Source organism: Tenrec ecaudatus, chromosome 14 (assembly GCF_050624435.1).
Source record: "Tenrec ecaudatus isolate mTenEca1 chromosome 14, mTenEca1.hap1, whole genome shotgun sequence".
Lineage (NCBI taxonomy): Eukaryota > Metazoa > Chordata > Mammalia > Afrosoricida > Tenrecidae > Tenrec > Tenrec ecaudatus.
In genome coordinates, this window is record NC_134543.1 from 45,156,342 (window position 1) to 45,177,205 (window position 20,864).

At 38.4% G+C, this 20,864-nt stretch overlaps 2 protein-coding genes across 4 annotated transcripts in view; one reads left to right on the top strand and one right to left on the bottom strand.

Annotated features, from left to right (window-relative positions):
• RTN1 (reticulon 1) overlaps positions 1 to 20,864 on the top strand; it is a 412,417-nt gene that overhangs the window by 114,660 nt on the left and 276,893 nt on the right. The gene's annotated exons all lie outside the window — the stretch shown is intronic.
• The window catches only part of LRRC9 (leucine rich repeat containing 9), a 134,180-nt gene that overhangs the window by 92,973 nt on the left and 20,343 nt on the right, over positions 1 to 20,864 (bottom strand). The window contains exons 7-9 of the mRNA XM_075531829.1: positions 16,417 to 16,599; positions 10,849 to 11,004; positions 1,291 to 1,487 (exon numbers count right to left, since the gene is read on the bottom strand). Coding sequence (XP_075387944.1) covers positions 1,291 to 1,487; positions 10,849 to 11,004; positions 16,417 to 16,599 — 536 coding nt within the window. The remainder of the gene's footprint in view (positions 1 to 1,290; positions 1,488 to 10,848; positions 11,005 to 16,416; positions 16,600 to 20,864) is intronic.

The following is a 20,864-nucleotide window of genomic DNA, read 5'->3' on the forward strand; positions in this document are numbered from 1 at the left end:
CAATAGGATTTTTTTTAATTGGTATTGAAATACAAGACTTTTTCAATGGATAAAGAAAGGTTGGTGTTAATAATTAAGTAAAAGACATTCTTTTGGAGGGGCAATTAAAATCACCTCAAATTTTGCACGTCTCAGAATAAGTGAGAGTTAGAAGATCATCTTGGCTGTACCACTTCTGTCTCTAAGATCTTAGAGCTTTTGTTCTTCAGTTTGCTCAGTAAAACACCAGTGACTGCTTGTTGTCGCTGTGGGATAGGGTTGGGTTGCAAACTGCAACTAACCTCCCCACCCCTAACTGCTCCACAGAAGAAAGAGGAAGCCGTCTGTTCCAGTGAAGATTTACTGCCTTGCAAACCCTATATATAAAAGTGCTAAGTCAGAATTGACACAATGGCACTGGATATGAATTGGAAAGGCAGTAGGTTTGCTTCCCTTTTTAATGCTTCCTTAAAAGGCTATTTGTAGGATTATGAGTGCAAAATGCACGTGAAGCTCTTAGCAAACAATCTGGACACGGAGTAGCAACCCAAAAAGTGTTAGTTATTATCCTGTGTTAGATGGCAAACCACGAGGTGGGTAGTTCAAGTCCACCAACCACTCAACAGGAAAAAGATGAAGCCATTTGTTCCCATAAAGATTTACAGTCATGGGATTGCTATGCAGGGTCACTATGAACCACAATGCATCCAATGGCACTGCTTGGTTTGCTTTGTTTTTTAATGAGCCACTTTATTGGAGTATCTGACAGCTCTTGCAACAATCCATACATCAATTGTATCAAGCACATTAGTACATATGTTCAATGGCTCTGGTTTTGTTTGTTTGTTTTGTTATATTATTGTTGATCATACTATTATAGGGCCAACCAACTCAGTCCCTTAGTGCCCTAATAAACCTTTTCAGTATTATTAAGCATCCTTATTTTATATTCCTACATTCAGCCTGGGCATTTTTCTGTACAATTCCATACAATTGTGTATGATATGTTACGCCTGGTCTCTGTTTCTGCACCAGTGGCAGCTCTGATGTCGTCAGTTTGCAAGCATCAGAAGGGTGCTGTGACAGGAAGTCGCTCAGAGGGAAACTCCTTGTCCAATTAAGAACTGTCTCTGCCAGCTTTGAAGCAATGGTGCCCATATGTAATTGAAAACGGAATTGGGAGGACATTTCATGTTTTAGTTCACTGTTGATCCCGTATTATAATGACCATCTACTCCTGAAAACAGGGACCTGAGCTCAAGTGATGGGCCTCTTGTTTCAAATCGGAACTAAACCATTCATGAAACATACTCATCCATTTTTTTGTTCCAGAATGCTACCCTTTCATTCAAGGCTTTTAGTTTTAGCAATATCTTCTGTTGAAAGTTTGGTTCTTCTGTGAAAGCTTCACAGATCTTCGATTTTTCAAGTTCAGATACTTTACTGTTACTGGATCTCTCACTGTGTCCTTTGCCACATCCCTTATGTTCAGCCAGCTCTTGTTCCAACTGTTGAAAAAAAGGGCCAGAGTGCACAATGAAATTTAAAAAGTTAAAGCAAAGCTTCAATTCAGGTATTGATCTTTTATTAGAATCTGTTATATATATTTAAAAGAAAACCAAACCAAACTCACTGTTGTCAAGTCAGTTCCTACTTGCTTAGACTTACATCTCTAGTTAACTTAAATGAACAAAGTAAAAAAAAATCTATGCTAATAAGCACCCTAAATTTAATAAGCAACAACAATAACACCACCAACAAAAAAACCTCTCACTGCCATTGAGTTGATGGTGACTCATAAACACCCTATAGGACAGGGCAGAAATGCCCTTATGGGTTTCTGAGACTGTAGCTGTTTATGAGAAGAAAGCCTCATCTTTCTCCCAAATTTCATAAAAGGATGTCAAACATGGGATTGCAGATGGTGCAAACTCAGTCAGTCAATTTCTCTTGATTATTTGATGTTCTTATATATTTCCAACAGGAAAATTCTTTAACTGAAAATGAGAAAGGCTCATGAATTTGACTTCTCTTGAATCCAGGAACATAAAATTATAATGCATTCAGTTTGGGGTATAAATGAAATATTTAAATGTCAAATAGTTTTGTCACTTTCAACATATCTTCTTTTCAATTTTTCAATGAGTTTCAACTATAATGTTCTCTAAAGTATTAACCATAAAATACAGGAAAACAAATTCACATCATTCATTTTGATTCAAGTTTCTATATAGCTCAACATAGCACTGGTCTTGGTTTAATATTTTTTTATATTTTGCTTCTCATAGATTTTTGCATTAATTTTCATTTAAAAATACTGCATTAAATATTATTTGTCTTGATTACTGAAGTTTAAGAGACTCCCTTAAATTTGGGGCCCACATTGAATGCCTGACTATTTATCTTAATCCCAGTCCTGTTGGAATTCAAGATAAGCACTACTACTCCAATCAATGTCCGTGGAAGCAGCAGTCAAGATGCATATGAATATATAAACTTATAATGATCTATAGTCTGTCTTTATAATGATAAAATATAAATGTTATAAGTGAAAATTTAATCATATTTATACAAATATCTTTTGCCTGTATGTTGATGATGTAAGTTCCACCTAGTTGGTTCCAACTCATAGTGACCGGACCAAATAACCGTAAAAAATGCTGCCGGAGCCTGTGCCATTCTCATAAATATGTTTGAACCAATTTTTGAAGCCATTGTGTCAATTCACCTCATCAACAGCCTTCCTCCTTTTCACTGCCCATCCACTTGCATATGATGTCCTTTTCCAGGGAGTGGTCTCTCCAGATAACAAGTTCAAAGTATGTGAGACAAAGACTTGCCGTCCTCACTTCTAGAGAACACTCTGGCTATACTTCTTCCAAAGCAGTTAGTTTTCTGTTCTTTGGGGATTCATGGCACTTTCAGTATTCTCACTAACACCATAATTTGAATGCGTCAATTCTTCTCCAGTATTCCTTACTCCTTGTTTGACTTTCATATGCATATGAGGCAATTAAAAATGCCATGGCGTGGGTCAGGCCCACCTTAGTCCTCAAAGTAACATCCTTGCTCTTCAAAACTTTAAAGAGGTCTTGTGCAGCAGATTTGCCAATGCAATGCCTTGTTTGAGATTTTGATTGCTGCTTCCATGAACACTGCTTGTGGATTCCAGCAAGATGAAGTCTTTGATAACTTTACAGTCTTTACTTCATCGTGATGTTGTCGACTGACCTAGTAGTGAGGAATTTTGTTTTCCTTATATTAGATTGTAATCCACATTTAAAACTGCAATCCTTGATCTTCATCAGCAAGTGCTTCAAGTCCTCCTCATTTTCAGCAAGCAAGGTTGTGTCATCTGAGTATAGAAGGTGGTTAATAAGCCTTCCTCCAATCCTGATGCCACATTCTTCTACATAGAACCCAGCTTTTCTGATGATTTGCTCAGCATACATATTGAATAAGTATGGTGAGAGGACACAACCCTGATGCACACTTTTAAAAAATGCTAAACCAAGCAGGATTCTCTGTTGTTTGAATGACTGCCACTTGCGCTACGTAGAGGTTCCACATGCGCAGAATGAAGTGCTCTGGAATTCACATCTGTCTCAAAGCTATCTATAGTTGGTAATAAAGCCTTTCAACAATCAATAAAATATAAATAGATATATTTACAGTATTCTCTGATTTCAACTAAGATCCATCTGACATCAGCAATGATAAGTCTTATTCTATGTTCTCTGAATCTAGCCGGAATTTCTGGTAGCTCCTGGTTAATGTGCTGCTGCAACGATAGTTGAAAGATCTTCAACAAAATTTAACTTGCAAGCTATGCCTTCTCTTAGGTCACCTTTCTTTAGAATGGGCACAAATAAGGATCTCAACTCAGCTAGTCGTATGGCTCGACAGCTGTCTTCCACAGTTCTTAGCACAGACAAGTGAGGCCTTCCAGTACTTCATCAACTTGTTGCAACATATCCATTGATATTTTGTCAGTTCCTAGAGCCCTGGGGTTTTGTGTGTGTGTGTGTTTTTATTGCTATTGCACTATAGCTTGGAATTCTTCCATCAGGACCATCAATTCTTAACATATGCTACTTCTTGAGACAGTGGAATGTCGACTAGTGGAATGTTACTTTTGCTTGGTACAGTGATTGAGTATTCCTTCCATTTTCTTTTGATGCTTCCTGGGTCATTCATTATTTTGCATAGAGAAACTTTCAATATTTCCACTTAAATCTTGAATTTTCTTCAGGTCTTTCAGCTTAACATATTAGGGAGTACTCCCGCAGTCTCCCTCCCCCCCCCCCCCCAAAAAAAAAGAATAGCTCTGCTGGGCAGAGTTTTCATAGTATGTATTTGTAATGCTAGGCGAGCATCCTGCAACTCACTCTGAGTTAGTGCACCCAGTGGCAGCACCTGGGAAGGTTCTCTATGGTCACAGTTAACTTTTTTGTAAAAGCAGTTTTGCTTAAACCTTGTTTAAGAGAACAGTGTGCAGCTGTGAACTTTTGTTTCCTGCTTGGGGAATGTGTTAGTCTGGGTAGACTAGAGAAGCAAATCCATAGACACACGTATGTGTATAAAAAAGATATTTATATACAAGAGCAATTGAACATTGTGAAGACATCCCAGTCCAGTCCAGATCAAGTCCATAAGTCTGATATTAGCCCATTGTCCGATATCAATCTATAAAGTTCTCTTCAGACTCATGAAACACATGCAATGATGCCAAATGTAGACGATCACAGACCAGTGGGTAGAAAATCTTGGATCCAGTATCACTGGAAACATCTCAGAGCTGGCAGGGGTCTCTGCATCAGGGTGGGTCCATGTGTCTTGTCAGCTGCTATTTCTTCCAGTGTGTGAGCAAAGAGTCACTCCTACCTCCAAGGAGAAAAGTACTGGATTTCCCAGAATTCTCAGGAGAAGGCCAAACCCACACAGAGGCCTCATTGGTTATGATCTGGTTGACAAGCTAGACTCCACCCCTTCACTCATAATCCTCTCAAATTGACAATTATATAACTACGACAGAGAAAAATACCACAGAAACTGTAATGATGTTGAACACAGTTTATAAGGAGGAAAACTCGTGTATTAGTGGTTTTCTCCTTTCAAAAGAGGTAAAATGTCGAATGATGACAAATCTTATTCTGGACATCGTCAACTTCACAAACAGAAAAATGTCGACTCGTAGTGCATTTGGAGTTCATTTTAGTAGGTCATACTGTTAATCAAGCTTTCTAGTTACAGGTTCTGAAAAAAATGTGTTTAACAGTGTGTGACAAAAAAAGGTATGATTTGTGGCAGACGGGGGTCTGGTTTTGCCACCACAACAATGCACCTGCTCACACAGCCATCTCAGTGTGCAAGTTGACAAACACCAGGATGCCTCGCTTGCCCCATGAGCCTGACTCACCGACCTCATTCTGTGTGACTTCTTTTTGTTTCCGTGAATAATGAGGGACATGAAAGGGCAGCGATTTGACAATATAAAAGAGGTTCATGAACAAAAGAATCTACTGACAGCCATCCAAACAGAAGAGTTTGAAAAATGTTTCCAAGAATGGAATCACAGACTTGACAAACGTATTAAATGTAACAGAGTACTTTGAAGGTGATAGGGTTGATTTGGGGGGTAACCTCTCTTATGCTGAGTGTGTTTTGCCTTTTTGGTTTTCCAGTTCTAGGTGTTTTCACCTTTCATTATGATATTTAACTTTGTCTTCTCCAGTTGCCCTTTGAAACTTCCTATTCAGCTCTTTTACTTCATTATTTTTTCCATTTGACTTAGCTACTCTAAGTTCAAGATTAACTTTCAGATTCTCTTCTGACATCTACTTTGATCTTTTCTTTCTTTCCTGTCTTTTACATTTTAGCACACAATTCAAAGGTTTAAATATAGTAAAATGAGTTATGCAAGAATCATAATTTTACATTTTTTTCATTCTTGTTCTCATTATTAATTAGCTCCCCATTTCTTCCCAACCCACATTGTCATAACCCTAACGAGCTATTAATCTAGATACTGTCCCTATATATCTATCTATCCTGGATTCCATGTAAAGAAACTAATACCACCCCCTCAAAAAAAACACCTAATAACAACAGAAAAGTTAAATCCAAAAAAGCAAAACATAATGAAAACCAGAACACATTTAAAATAGGTCAAAAAGGAAAACAAATAATAAGGTGTTAATTTTTAGCCTAACTATATCTGCATTAACCCATTTTCCATTCTTTCTTGTCTTTTTAAAAAAAACATTTTATTAGGGGCTCATACAACTCCTATCACAATCCATACATACATCAATTGTGTAAAGCACATCTGTACATTCTTTGCCCTCATCATTTTGAAAGCATTTGCTCTCCACTTAAGCCCTTTGCACCAGGTCCTCTTTTTTTTTACCCTCCCTCCCCGCTCCCCCTTCTCTCATGAGCCCTTGATAATTTATAAATTATTATTTTGCAATATCTTGCCCTGCCTGATGTCTCCCTTCACCTCCTTTTCTGTTGTCTGTCCCCTGTCCCCCAGGGAGGAGGTCACATGTAGATCCTTGTAATTGGTTCCCTCTTTCCAACCCCTTCTCCCTCTACCCTCCCAGTATCGTCACTCACACCCCTGGTCCTGAAGGTATCATCCGCCCTGGATTCCCTGTGCCTCCAGCTCCTATCTGCACCAGTGTACATCCTCTGCTCTATCCTGACTTGCAAGGTAGAATTCGGATCATGATAGTTGGGGGGAGGGGAGGAGGGAAGGAAGCATTTAGGAACTGGAAGAAAGCTGTATTCTTCATCAGTGTTACATCTCACCCTGACTCCTCTCCAGTGGCTGACAAATGGGCTTTGGGTCTCCACTCTGCACTTCCCCCTTCACTCACTATGGTAAGATTTTTTTTTTGTTCTGATGATGCCTTATACCTGATCCCTTCGACACCTCGTGACACACAGGCTGGTGTGCTTCTTCCATGTGGGCTTTGTTGCTTCTGAGCTAGATGACCGCTTGCTTACCTTCAAGCCTTTAAGACCCCAGACACTATCTCTTTTGATAGCCGGGCACTATCAGCTTTCTTCTCCATATTTGCTTATGCACCCGTTTGTCCTCAGTGATTGTATCATGGAGATGAACACATGATGATATGATTTTTTGTTCTTTGATGCCTGATAATTGATCCCTTCAGAACCAAGTGATCACACATGCTGGTGTGTTCTTCCATGTGGGCTTTGTTGGTTCTGAGCTAGATGGCCACTTGTTTATTTTCAAGCCTTTAAGACCCCAGCCGCTATATCTTTTGATAGCCTGGCACCATCAGCTTTCTTCACCACATTTGCTTGTTCACCCGCTTTGTCTTCAGCGGTTGTGTCGAGAGGGTGAGCATCATAGAATGCCAATTTAATAAAGTGTTCTTGCATTGAGGGAGTACTTGAGTAGAGGCCAATGTCCTTCTGCCACCTTAATATTAAACCTATAAATATAGGCATATAGATCTATTCCCCATCCTCATATATATACTTGCATATGTCATCCTCATATATATATTTGCATATGTACATGTCTTTGTCTAGACCTCTTGACCTTTTGCTTTCTTGGTGCATGGTGCTCTTGATGTCCTCCTACAGCTCCTCGTGTCTGCTGTCACTACTGGTCGATGCATCAGATCTGGTCTTGAAATTCAAAAGGGGTATACTGAAGACCATATTTTGGCTTTCATGGTATCTTCTGGTTTGCCTGAACTTATATGTGAACAATTTATGGTCTATTCCTTAATCGGCCCCAGCCTTGTTTGTGCTCATCATATTGAGCTTCTCGATCATCTCTTTCCACAGATGTATTCAATTAGATTTCTGGATATTCGATCTAGAGATGTCCATATGTATACTCAAAATTCTATCTTGCAAAATTCTATCACGCGATCTCATAGCTTCATTTTCCAGGCCTTATTTTCCAGCTACTGCTCCTTTCTCTTTGTTTCCAACGCTCTGATTCCAATCACTATTAGTGGCACTGTTCTGTCAGTCCATGATATATGCAACATTGGTCACCAGCATCAAAATTCAAAGACATCAATTCTTCTTTGTTGTTGTCAGATGCCATCGAGTTGGTTCCAACCCATTGTGATCTGTGCACAACAGAAGGAAACACTGCCTGGTCCTTCACCATCGTCACAACTGGTTCTATTCTTGAGCGCCTTGCTGCAGCCACAGTGTCAGTCCATCTCACTGAGGGCATTCCTCCCCTTCACTGCCTCTCTACCCTATCTAATACGAGGTCCTTCTCCAACGACCAGTCTTCCCTGACAATATGTCCAAAGCAGGTAACACGAAGTCCCACTATCCTTCTCTCGAAGGAGCCCTCTGGCCATATTTCTTCTAAGACAAATCCTTTTAGCAGTCCATGGTACTTTCAACATTCTTCTTCAACATCACAGTTCAAATGCATGGATGCATCTTCATCTTCCTCATTCAATGTCCAACTTTCACATGCATATGAAACAATTGAAAATATCATGACTTGGGTCAGGTGCACCACAGTGCTTCTTAGGTCTTTATTCATTGATTACGTTTTACATGCATATGAGACAATTAAAATACCTTTGTTTTGGCCAGGTACACCTTATTCATCAAAATGACAGCTTTGCGATTTACAGTAGCGTCTTGGCTCTTTGCTTTAAAATGGTCCTTTGCAGCAGACTTGCTTCGATGTAATACATTATTTGACTTCTGGACTGCTGTTTTCATAGGCAGTGATGTGGATCCAAGTAAAATGAAATCTTTGACTACTTCAATCTCCATTTATCATAATAATGCTTCTTAGTTTAATTGTAAGAACTTTGGTTTGCTTTATGTGGAGGTATAATCCATATTGAAAGTTGCGATCCTTGATCTTCATTAGCTTTGAGTCATTTGTGTCATCTGCATATGTCAGGTTGGAGTTTTCCTCCAACCCTGATGTCATATTCTTCCTCATAGAGTCCAGAGCCTCAGATTATTTACATAGCATACAAACTGAATAAATCTGGTGAAAAGAAGTAATCCTGGCACAGAATTTTACTGATTTCAAACAATGTAGTATTTCCTTATTCTCCTGGTCATGTACACGTTCCATCTTAACACAACTAAGTATATATTAAATTTTATAATCTATAATTATTTTGTCTCATATCTCTAGATTTTACTTAATACATGTATTTTCAAATGAAAATGAGATACAATATTACTTGCTTATAATTATCTATGATGTTATTAAAGTACATAATTTAAATTCTACTAATTTTTATGAAAAATTTTCAAGTTACAATAGCAACTAATAATTGCCCATTATAGAAAAATACTAGATATATTTCAAGAACCTGATTCATAATGGCTCCCTATTACTGTATCTTAAGAATAAATTAACTCATAAATAAACATTTATGTAATTTCTATTCTTATTATTAATAATGCAGTGGCGAACATCCTTGTGTATAAAACTATCTAAATCTTTAAAAAAAAGAGTGCTAGAAATAGATTTACTGCTCAAAGGCTGTGAACATTTTTAGGCTCCTGATGTGCATGGCCAGTCACCCTTCCATCAGTGAGCATAGTGTTACTCCTGTCCTCACCAGACCAAACACTATCATATGCTAAGCTTTGACAGCTTTATAGATAAAATAATTTCTGATCACTTCAATTAACATTTGGAACTAAGTAATGAGTAAAGATTGGGTTCTCCTGAGAAATGTTTATTGGTAATTTTGAAGTTTCTTTTGTGTGAAATGCTAGTTTGTGTAATTTGTTCAACTTTTCTATTTGGGTATTTACATTTTCTCTTGTTGTAGAGGAGTATTTACAGCCTCAGGGTTCCTTTGTTTGTCCTGTTTGCTGAAAGCAATCTTTTTTCGGTTGGCCTTTATTTATTAATTTATTAGTTATTTTTTACTGCACCAGAGTTTAATTACTTTTTTGTTAAATGACTTATCATAGTTAAATCTAACTTTTGTTGTTCTGTGATTTCTCGCACTTGCTTTATCTGACCACTGCCATCAGTTAAATATGCATCTACATATTTTTCAATTTTTTCATTTTATTCTTTCATGTAAGTAGTATTTACTTTTGGTATGATGTAAACATTCTATTTCCCTTCCCCAAAATAGTCTGACAGTTTTTCTAATACTATTCGTTGAAGAATCTACTATTTTCCCATACTTCACCTTTACAAAGTTATTTATTTAAGTTCTTATATAAACAAATGTCTGTTTTGTGCTCAATAAGCCTTAGTTTTTCAGGTTCTACCTTTAGTAAAGGAAGCCCAATTTATTCTAGACCAGCAAGCACACAATGTAGCCTGCTAAAATATAGCTTAATTTAAAGTTTCTACCTGTAAGTCAAGGAATATTTTAGCACTTCACGCAAGAAAATGAATTTTGAGCACAGCCTGCTGGTGTCTAATAAAAATGCAGCTGGAATGAGTCCTTACAGATCTCGCTAGCTCTCTGACAGCCTACATAACTTTAAAATTTTTTATGAGTTAGCGCACACTTTCTGTGGAAGTTAGCAGCCAAGTTCATAAACTCCTATGCCACCAAAGCTCCTGCAGCCCACACTTTTTGAACTGCTATTTCTCAGCACACAATACTGTTTAAAGTTAGCCTCCTACAATGGAAACATTTTGGGAGCACATATGACATGAAATCAGTATTGATTTGAAAGCATATATATTTAAGTAGCATTATCTTTATATAGAAAGATATATAGATATATTATATATAAATAAATTCACATTGAAAGATATATTTTATATTTCTATATGTATATATAAAGGATAATGTTGCTTTATTTGGCATTTTTCTTAAACTGCAATCACAGAAGTTTTATGACGCCAAAGCTTACATTTTTCCTAGTGAAGTTGAATAATTTTATTCGTTCTTCTGGCAACTTTTGTAATTTGCATTTTCGGTCATTCAGTTTTTCAAGCTCTTCATTAAGATGTCTCTGCACAGTCTTTATGCGCATATTGTAATACATTAATTTTTTCATTGTTGTGGCCTAAAAGTGAGAAAAATATAAAAATTTAGCTCAAAAAATAAAATGATTTTATTAGTGGTATTTTTTCTTGATATTAGTATTACGAATATGACAGTGCCATGTCTTATATTACAAAGAGAAAGTTTTACATGTTCAATTATTAATGGTTAAAGTGACAATAGTGGCTATACGGATTCTACATTTAAACTCAATCAGCAAAACATACAATTTTAAAGATTTTTCCTTGTGAGTAATATTTTAAATGTAAGGCATATGTTTATTTCTAGTTTGACATCATAAAGAGACTATAGAAAAATTCAATTTACACAATAGTATCATTTAGCTAATTAGACAGTATTACTAAAGCAAATATATAGCTACATGGTTCTACTGGCTTAACTTGGGGGAAAGCTTTAAATGTTAAAAGGAAATATAACATTTTTCCTTTCCAGTGAGTTGATTCAGAACCATAGAACAGAGTAGAACTAACTCTTTGAGTTTGGGAGGCTTTAAATCTGTACAGGATCAGACAGCTAGTGGGTTTGAACCGCTGATCTTATGGTTAGCAGTTCAGTGTGTATAGCCCACTATGCCACCAGGGTTTTCTTCTTTTTAAAAAGCATAACAATAAAGTATTTTTAATGATTTCATGCTCCAAATGAACTGGCTTTAACATGGAGAAAAGTGCTAAATGGCCAGTCTAGTCTCATTATCTTGAATTCTGTAATACCAAAGGACCACTTACAGTTATCAATAGATGTATTATAATCAATTATAATACATTGGTTAAATCTACCATTAAAACATATATCAGTTGATTAAAGTTTAACAGGATAAATCAACAAAAAGTATCTGGAGAAAATAAACAAACCAGATCATAAAAATATGATCTTGTTTTCAACATTTACCTGAAATAATAAAGCCATTTCTCTTTATTGGGATATCTATACCTTATTTAAGCTGGAAGGCTTGTATACAATTCTGGACATGCATTTTTACAAATGTAGGCTCTAGTTAGAAGTATATATTTGATATAGAGTGAATAATCAAGATATCTCATAATTATTTGTCATAAAGGACTGAATAGAAAGAAACATATGGTAAGATGAAGAGGCCTAATATAATTATTTTTCTCCATACTCCGACTGTAAATTATGATGTTCTGGAACTTAAATTGATAAGTTAATCAGCCAAAAATGAGGAATTCATATGAAAAGAACAAATAAAATGTGTTAAGATGATATAATGTTTTAGGACTGATAGCAAATTCTGTAATAAGAGCTTGATACAAACAAATTCATTAAGAAAAAATTCAAGGAAATGGCAAATGATGCTTCTTGATTTTGTTTTTGGCAAACATTTGCAAAAAACAATAAAGAAGAGTTACCAGTAAGGTCTTTAGTTCTCTTTGTTTGAGGTCTTAGAGAAGTGGGGAAGGCTGTCCAAGAACTGGTAGGTATATAGCAAATCAACTTTGAGGCTGATTCTAAAATCCATTTGTTTATTTGAACATGCATTTGCATTTTTGAGAATTAAGCATCAATAGAAAGTAATTGTCAACATCATTGCAAAGGAATTTGCTAGTACTACTGGTGTGTTACAGTAGAAAAGTTTGCTTTAAATTTGAATTTAATTATAATGCTAACTGCACTTACTGAAGAAATTCAAATAATACAGCCTTCAGAATGGATTGCAGCCCACTAGAAAGACAACAAAGTTCCCACAACTGGCCCAATGGATAACATCATGATAAACAGAGACACACTGTCACGGATTTCATTTTACTTGGCTCCATAATCAACGCTCATGGAAGCAGCAGTCAAGAAATTGAATGATGTATTGTAGTTGGCAAATCTTTTGCATAAAACCTCTTTAAAAGGCTAAAGAGCACTTTGAGGATCAAGGTGTGCCTGACTCAACCATGGCTCTTTAAATCACCTCATATGCATGTGAAAGCTGGACAAGGAGTAAGAAACACAGGAGAAGAGTTAACGTGTTTGGATTATGATGTTGGTGAAAACTATTGAAAGTACCATGGGCTTCCAGAACAAGAATCACATCTGCCTTGGAGGAAATGCATCCAGAAGGTAGGACGGTGAGACTATACCTCGCTTACTTTGGCCATACGATCAGAAGAGACCAGACCCTGGAGAACAGCATCATACTTGGCAAGGGAAAGAGGAAGACCCGCACAGTGGCTGTAACAATGGGTTCAAGCTTAATAATGATTGTGAAGTCGGCACATAACTGGGGAGTGTTTTGTTCCGTTGCACATAGGGTCATTATGAGTCAGAGCCAGCTTATGGCACCTAACAACATAATGCTGTATTCAAAAGTGGAAGCTGGTCCATTGACTTTTGGAATGGCCCAAAAGAAACCAAAGTCATAAATAGAAATATAATGAACCGCAATTTCAAAAAGGTTATTTCTATAATACTTGACACTTAAAATGGACTTTTACGCATATTAATTCCTTGGGTCCCCACAACAACATTCTGATGAAGAGTAGAAAATATTGTTCTCATCACCATTTTAATGATTCAGAAACCTGAAGCTTGGCGAGACGGAGAACCTTAGCTAATGGGACAGGGCGTGGTAGGTGCAGCCAGGCTTAAATCAAAGTCTTCTCATTCCAAACCCCATGTGCTTCACTGCATCTCTGAGTGAGTCCCTGGCAGTGCTCCTGGTGGGTTCTAAATTTACTTATCTTTCTCAATGTATATAAACTACTCCAGTCTCTACAGATCATGGGAGGAAATGTTAAAACTCAAAAGCTCATCACATTAGAGCATCGCCACAACCTCTGGACAGCAGTGAAGCAACTATCCACAAAGATTATGTGCAATTCTGTTAAATTAAATACACTTTGAATTTAAAAAGTCATTTGACTTGAATCAAAAGTTGAGCAGGGTTATATAATCCTATTTGGTAAAAATGGCACGGAGGTCACATCTGATCTCCTTTTGCTACACAAGGAATACGGAGAATCCATCACCGCAACAACCCAAGGCCTACTGCCAGGAGGCAAAATTCAGAAATGCCTCCACCCTCCATCCTTCTTTTATCCTACTTAGACACCAACTGTTCTCCCCAGGATGGTCTACTTCTCTGCTGCCTTCAATAATTGGTTGCAATGGCCATATACTCACAATTGAGGGGTTAATTAGGGAAGTTACCAGTCATTGACCCACAGTAGTGCCTTTTCCAGCCAACACTCAAGTCTCTTTCTCTGGTCCTCAACCTCTCAGTCACATGGTCCCTTGGCTTCGGTCTCTGTGGTTCAGAAAGTCAGCCTGCTGCTGCTCCGCCTCATTATCTCATAGTCTCAGGGCTCAGGGGCACAGCCCCTCGCTCTGCCTGTCTCCACTGCACGGTACCTCTGCTCTGGCTCCTTCCCTCTGTCCCAGAGTTGCTGTGTCTCTAGGTCTCCTGGTCTCAGCCTCCGCCACTTTGGGCAAGGCTCCTGAACATGCTCTGCTGGTGGTTCTTCTTCCTGGATGGTCCTAGGAATTCTCTCTCTTTCTGCTTCTGAGATAGTTCTTTTACAGCCAAGAGAATAGCAAACCAAACTGACCAATCACCTCTATTAGTGTTTCAGACACCTTATTTGCATAGTCAAACCCAGTCGTTTGATGGGAGTTAAGACACGTGGGTAGAGGAGGCATATAAAGAAATTCCACTTAAAGAAATTCAACTTCACAACAGACTTTGGAAGGTAAAGGAAGGATACGAATTTCACAGTGGGAAAACTGCAATATAATGATGTAATTTAAGGCAAGATGTCAGGAATTATATAACAATTCCTTATTTTGTTCTTAAATGATAGCACCCACAACTACTGACACATGACTGTGATGGGAGGTATACTTTAGAATGTCCCAACTCGCCTCCCTTAGTCCTCCTTGTAAGTCTCCTTCCCTCTTCAACATCCAACAACCACGTATCACATGTCTCTATCAGCACCATTCCCTTGGTGCTCTACCTAAGGCATAGCTTGATAAGTGCCATCCTGTTTTCAATTCCATTTTATATCTCCATTATGAATCTTTCAGCAGACCCAATAGGGCCTAACTTCCTGAATAGCTCCACTTGGATATTCATAAGATTGCTTAAATTTAGACAGTGACTCCTCCTTCTACATCCAGTGCCGTATCCTTCCTTCTCTCCTCAAACAGTAACGCCTGCCTACAGTTCCTCAGGTCAGTAATTAACATTCTTCTCCACTTCTTTTCCCTCAGCCACGAGTTCCCCCTCCTAACTACTACCAGAATTTGGCCACTTCTTACCACTGTCTCTACAACTGCCCTGTAACTGCCTATTTCTAAAACATCAGGTAGAAGGAGTTTTTAAAAACATATTATCGTGTTCCTCTTTTACTAAAAACTTTCCAGTGGTTCCCAGTTACTCAGAGTAAAAATCCAATGGCCTCACAATGTTCCAAAGAACCTCACATAATCGTACCTTTCCTTATCTCTGATGTCTCTCCGGAGAGATGATCATCTCAATATTGGGGAGGGGGTGGGGGAGAGGGAGGGGAGAGGGGAGAGACTCTCTTGAGAATAAATCCTCATGATAGTATAGAAGATGACTAGACTAAAGGAACAGTCATCCCTGTTAAGATAATGGAAGAACAAGGAAAGAATGGGAAGACGTCATCGTAGGGGACTACATCCTTGGCACATACTAGATACTCCAAGACTATTTAGTGGGTGATTAACTGAATGAACAAATGGGACAAGGTGGGCAGCACACTAGATTGGAAGAAGTGATAAAAATATAATGCTGAAAGACTATTAATAAGCAGGGTGAAAATCTGTTATTCTAAAATTATAGATCCCTTCGTGGCATGTCCAAAATCTTTTTGGAAGAGGTTTAGTCATAAGCAGTCCGGAAACAGTTATTTTCCAGATTTCAGAGTTAATATGATAGTGTGGGCAGATTCACTTATAGTTTCAGCCAACTCCAAATCATTGAATTAATAAACAGCAAGTAAAAATGACTTAATTCTTGGCATTGTGTCATCCCTCATGGATATTTCCCAACTGTGGTATATAATGTTCAAATCAAAGGAAGGTTTTTATTTCATTTTTATTCTTTGGATTTCATTAATTTTAACACACATAGAACTAGTCCAAATTCTTAAATATTATTTTTCCAGATTTTCCTCATTTGTGTTTTATCTAGAATAGAAACATTTTTTTCTATTCATCTTTCAGTGCTATCATCCAAATGAAAATTCCAGTATCAATGTTCTCTATTGGTTCTTGGACATGAAATATGCAGCTGACTGAGACAAAAGTAGATTTGGTGATTAAAACTGACCAGATAATACTACTGTATGTGGGCACATTCAGAAAGAAACAACACATTATTCCACAGGGATCTTAAATCAGAACATGCAAATTTAAGATACACGATTAAGGATATACTTACATCTGCCAGCTCCTTGATTTGCTTTGATGACACATCAAATGTATCAAGTCTCTGAAGGTAAGGCAAATGATACAATATGTGTGTGGAATAATTGCACAGTAGACAAACTGGATTCGTTTTATACTGAGGATCATTCAGTGATAAATCCTTTAAGTGTGGCAGCCGGGTTAAGTTAGTGAGATCCTAAAACAGTGGGGACAATGCTCCATTAATGAACTGCGGCTGTCCAGTCCTAGCGGAGCATTTGAACACTTAAAGTAATCCACAATCAGACGCAGTGCGTTCTAATTACGTGTTTAAATGTATTAAAGTGATTTAGATAAAGTGCTTTTCTCTAATGAAAAAAAAGTTAACTACACAAAGACCAAACTCTATCTACGTGTGTATTTTAAACACAAAAGATCAAAAAATATGTACAAAACCGTGTGTTCTTTCCAATTAGAACGCTGGAAGCAGTCATTTGAAGTCATGTATGTATAAATATGAGTTTGCCTTTTTCACACAACTCCTTTTGTTAACAATTTCCCCAGTGTACCTGTCAATCTCCTTCCTCCTTCACCCACAACTTACCACCCAGGGACACTGCGCTCCATTTTCTTCTCCTTGCGGGTCTGATCTACTTAGGGACAGCTGTGGGGTGGTCAGCATGTCACCTGCTCTGGGAACTTTTTCATTCTCTAAGGTTGGGGTAGAAGCTCCTCGTTTGAACTCTCTCAGCCACTGTCTTTAACTTTGTTGCAGAATTCATCCCACTCTATTGACAATTGCTTGTGCGTGCTACAAGACTATACGCCTAGGGTGTGTGTAGGCTTTATCCCTTAGTCTACCAACTAAGAATGTTTTTTGTAAATGTTTAAAGTGCACTAAAAATAAAATAAAAAAGACTATCCAACAGTAAGCCGATGTGGATAAAGCACAAACCAAACTCAATGCCATCGAGTCAATCTTGACTCCTAGTGACCCTATAGTACAGAGTAGAACTGCCCTATGTAAGTTTCAGAGACTGGAAATCTTTTTGTTTTTTTAATCATTTTACTGGGGGCTCATAGAACTCTTATAACAATACATACATGCATACATGTGTCATGCCCATTTGTACATTTGTTGTCATCATCATTCTCAAAACATTTTGCTTTCTACTTGAGCCCTTGTTATCAGCTCATTTTCCCCCTCCCTCCCAAACCCTCTTCCCTCATGAATCCTTGATAATTTATAAATTATTATTATTTTGTCTAGTCTTACACTGTCCAATGTCTCCCACTTTTCTGTTGTCCGTCCCCCAGGGAGGGGGTTCTATGTAGATCCTTGTAATCGGTTCCCCCTTTTTACCCCACCCCCCCTCCACCCTCCTGGTGGAGATCGTAATGAGGAGAAAGAATGAAGCACTGCCTGCTCCAGACTCGCTGGTTCTCTTGGTCGTCCATGGTATTTTGAAGATTCTGCGCCAGTACTGTAATTGAAATGCATCGATTCTTCTTCAGTCTTCCTATCTAATGTTCATCTTTCACAAGCACATGAGCTCATGGGAAACACCACGGCTTGGCTGGAGTGCCCCTTAGTTCTCAAAGTCACCTCCTTGCTTTCCGCACTTGAGAGAGGCCTTGTGCAGCACATTTGTGCAGTACAATGCATCATTTGAGCTCCTGGCTGCTGCTCCCATGAGCACTGAGTGTGGAGCTAGGCAAGACCAAATCCTTGACAACATCAAGCTGTTCTCCATTTATCACGATGTGACCTATTGGTCCAGTTTTGAGAATTTTAGTAGTCTTTACATTGAGTTGTAATCCAAACTGAAGGTTGAAATTCTCGATCTTCATCAGCAAGTGCTTCAAGTCCTCCTCACTTTCAGAGAGCAGGTTGTATCATCCCTGGAAAGTATGGCCTGGGTGATAAAAATGAAGCTGAAGATCATATGCCAGAATTTTGCAAGATCAATGACTTCATTGCAAATGTCATTTCTTCAATAACACAAAATTCACTCTATGGATGCCTTTCTCCAGATGGAATACACAGAAATCAAATTGACTACATATGTGAGAACAGACTCTGGAGAAGTTCAATATTAGCTGCTAAAACCAGGCCAGCGGCTGAGTAGGGTCTGCAGCTGGCAAAAACCGTGCCTCCGTCAAAGCCATCTTTGTGACTGGCCCTTCCCAACTGAACATGTGCAGAAGCAAGGAGCCCAGCTTTGACTTTCTTTAAGAAATTCTGTGCTCAGGATCCTCTCTCTGGCTTGCCTCTCTGTGACCTCTGGTTCTTCAGACTTGAGTTTCAGCCTGTCACTTGATTTGATTCCATCAGCTGCTACATCTTTGTGGATAAGGAGGCGCTTCCAGATGGATGTCTGAATGTCATATTTGGGACTTGCCAGCATCCACAATCACATGAGCCATTTCCTTAGTGATTTGTGAGTTCGTGAGGTACGATAGAGAATTGCAGAAGCCTGGGACATGCCTCGTCCTATGACATCCTCACAATTCTTTCTATGCTTCTAGCCCATCGTTGCAGCCAGTGCGTTAATTCATTTCATCCAGGGCCTTTTGTTGCTGCCTCTCCACTTTACCAAACACTTTACCTTCTCCAGGGACTGGTCTCTCCTGAAAACATGTCCATAGTACGTGAGATGAAGTCTTCCTATCCTTGCCTCTACGGAGTGTTCTGTTGTACTTCTTCTAAGGCATATTTGTTGGTACTTTTTAAAGAGTTGTATTGCCATATGTGTTATGTATCATACAGTTTTATCATTCAGTCATATTAAGAAGAGTTGTGCCAACACTACCACAATCAATTACAAAAGATTTTCTTATTGTACTCATTATCTCCCCATTTCCCCTGAAACCAAAAAGAGCTAAGGTAGGATAGAATTGCCTTTGTGGGCTTCCAAAACAGCAGCTTTTTAGGGGAATGAAAAGTCTTATCTTCTTCCCATGGAGGTGGTAGCTTCTAACTGCTGACCTTAGAAATCTCATTAGAATGTGTAACGACTGTGCCAACAGGCTGCTTAGGTAATTGTTAATCCAGTTACTGTCTCTACAGATTTACCTATATCCTGGATTTCATATACAGAAAATCATACAAAAAACAAGCAGCGTTCCAGGATACATTCAATATTCTTCACCAACACCATAGTTTAAACACATTGATATTTTAAAAACTTAATAATAAACCTTCCCCCAATTCTGTTGCAGCATTGTTCTTTGTATAATCCAGTTTCTCTGATTATTTGCTTAGCGTACCGATTGAGTAAGTATGGTGAGAGGGTATGACCCTGAAGCACGCCTTTCCTGCCTGATTTTAAACCAGGCAGTAGCTCCTTGTTCTATTCAGACAACTGCCTCTTGATCCATGCACAGGTTCTGCATGAGCACAATACAGTTCCCATTCTTCCCAAGAATGATAGTTGTGTTTTTGTTTGCATGATCCTTAGCCGACTTTATTCACTGAAAATATAACTTCACAAGCGTTTTCTTTTCATTTTAATACGAAAGGGCTTCAAAAAGTTCCTGGGAAAATGGCACTAAAAGATAATGGAATTTTTCAACAAAATGTTTGAAGTTCTGTGTTTAGTAGACAAGTGTTTTAAATTCCCAGGTGGTTAGTAATATCTTGATTTAGTAGAACTTAGAGGGAGAATGATGAATAATTATTTATTTTTGTATCTATTTACTACACATTCATTGGTCTATCGCTGGTTAATTAGCTGTGCTAAGGACCTAGTCCAGTCCCTGCTGCTACTCTTTGGGTGACTTGGACTTCAGTCATGGTTTATGGCCTCGGGTCTAGTCAAGTCATCTATGATGACTTGCTAGCCTCAGTATTGGGAGGGGCAATTCATCACAGGCCTTGAGAATTTTACTTTCTTTCTGGGTATGCAAAGACTGCACGGCATGAATGCTCTTTACCCATTTCTCAGGGCTGTGTTTGTAGGGAGTAACGTATGAGACGGGTAAGGTCTTCCCACGACCTTCCACAATGTGCAGGCTTGCTTCTGCTTGTTGTCAGGAAGTAGCTTCCTCACACTCAGTGCTCCTTGGTTGTGATGCAAACCCGCTTCATGCGCAGCGCTCCTCTAGGCCCGCCATCATGGCACTTGGTGGGGGGAGCCATGTGGGATCCAAGCAAAATAAGTCTTGTTTCTTCTACAAGCATCTATGAGGCAGCAACAGGTTAGCTTGTTAGCTTGCCAATGCAGACCCTTCACAGTTCTTGACGCTCAGTAGTTTTTTTTTTCTCTCTTCATTTAGATCCGAGGTGGGGGACATTTTCCTGCCAACAGCCATGTGGACATTTATAACATCATTCTCGGGCCATACAAAATAAGCAACCTAAAAATTATCCTGCACTATTTGGTCAAAACATTTCATTAATGCACCCCTAATATGATACTGGAACGACTTCTCTTTTCCGGGCCTGTGTAGAGCAGCTAATAGCTAATAGCTTCATCATTC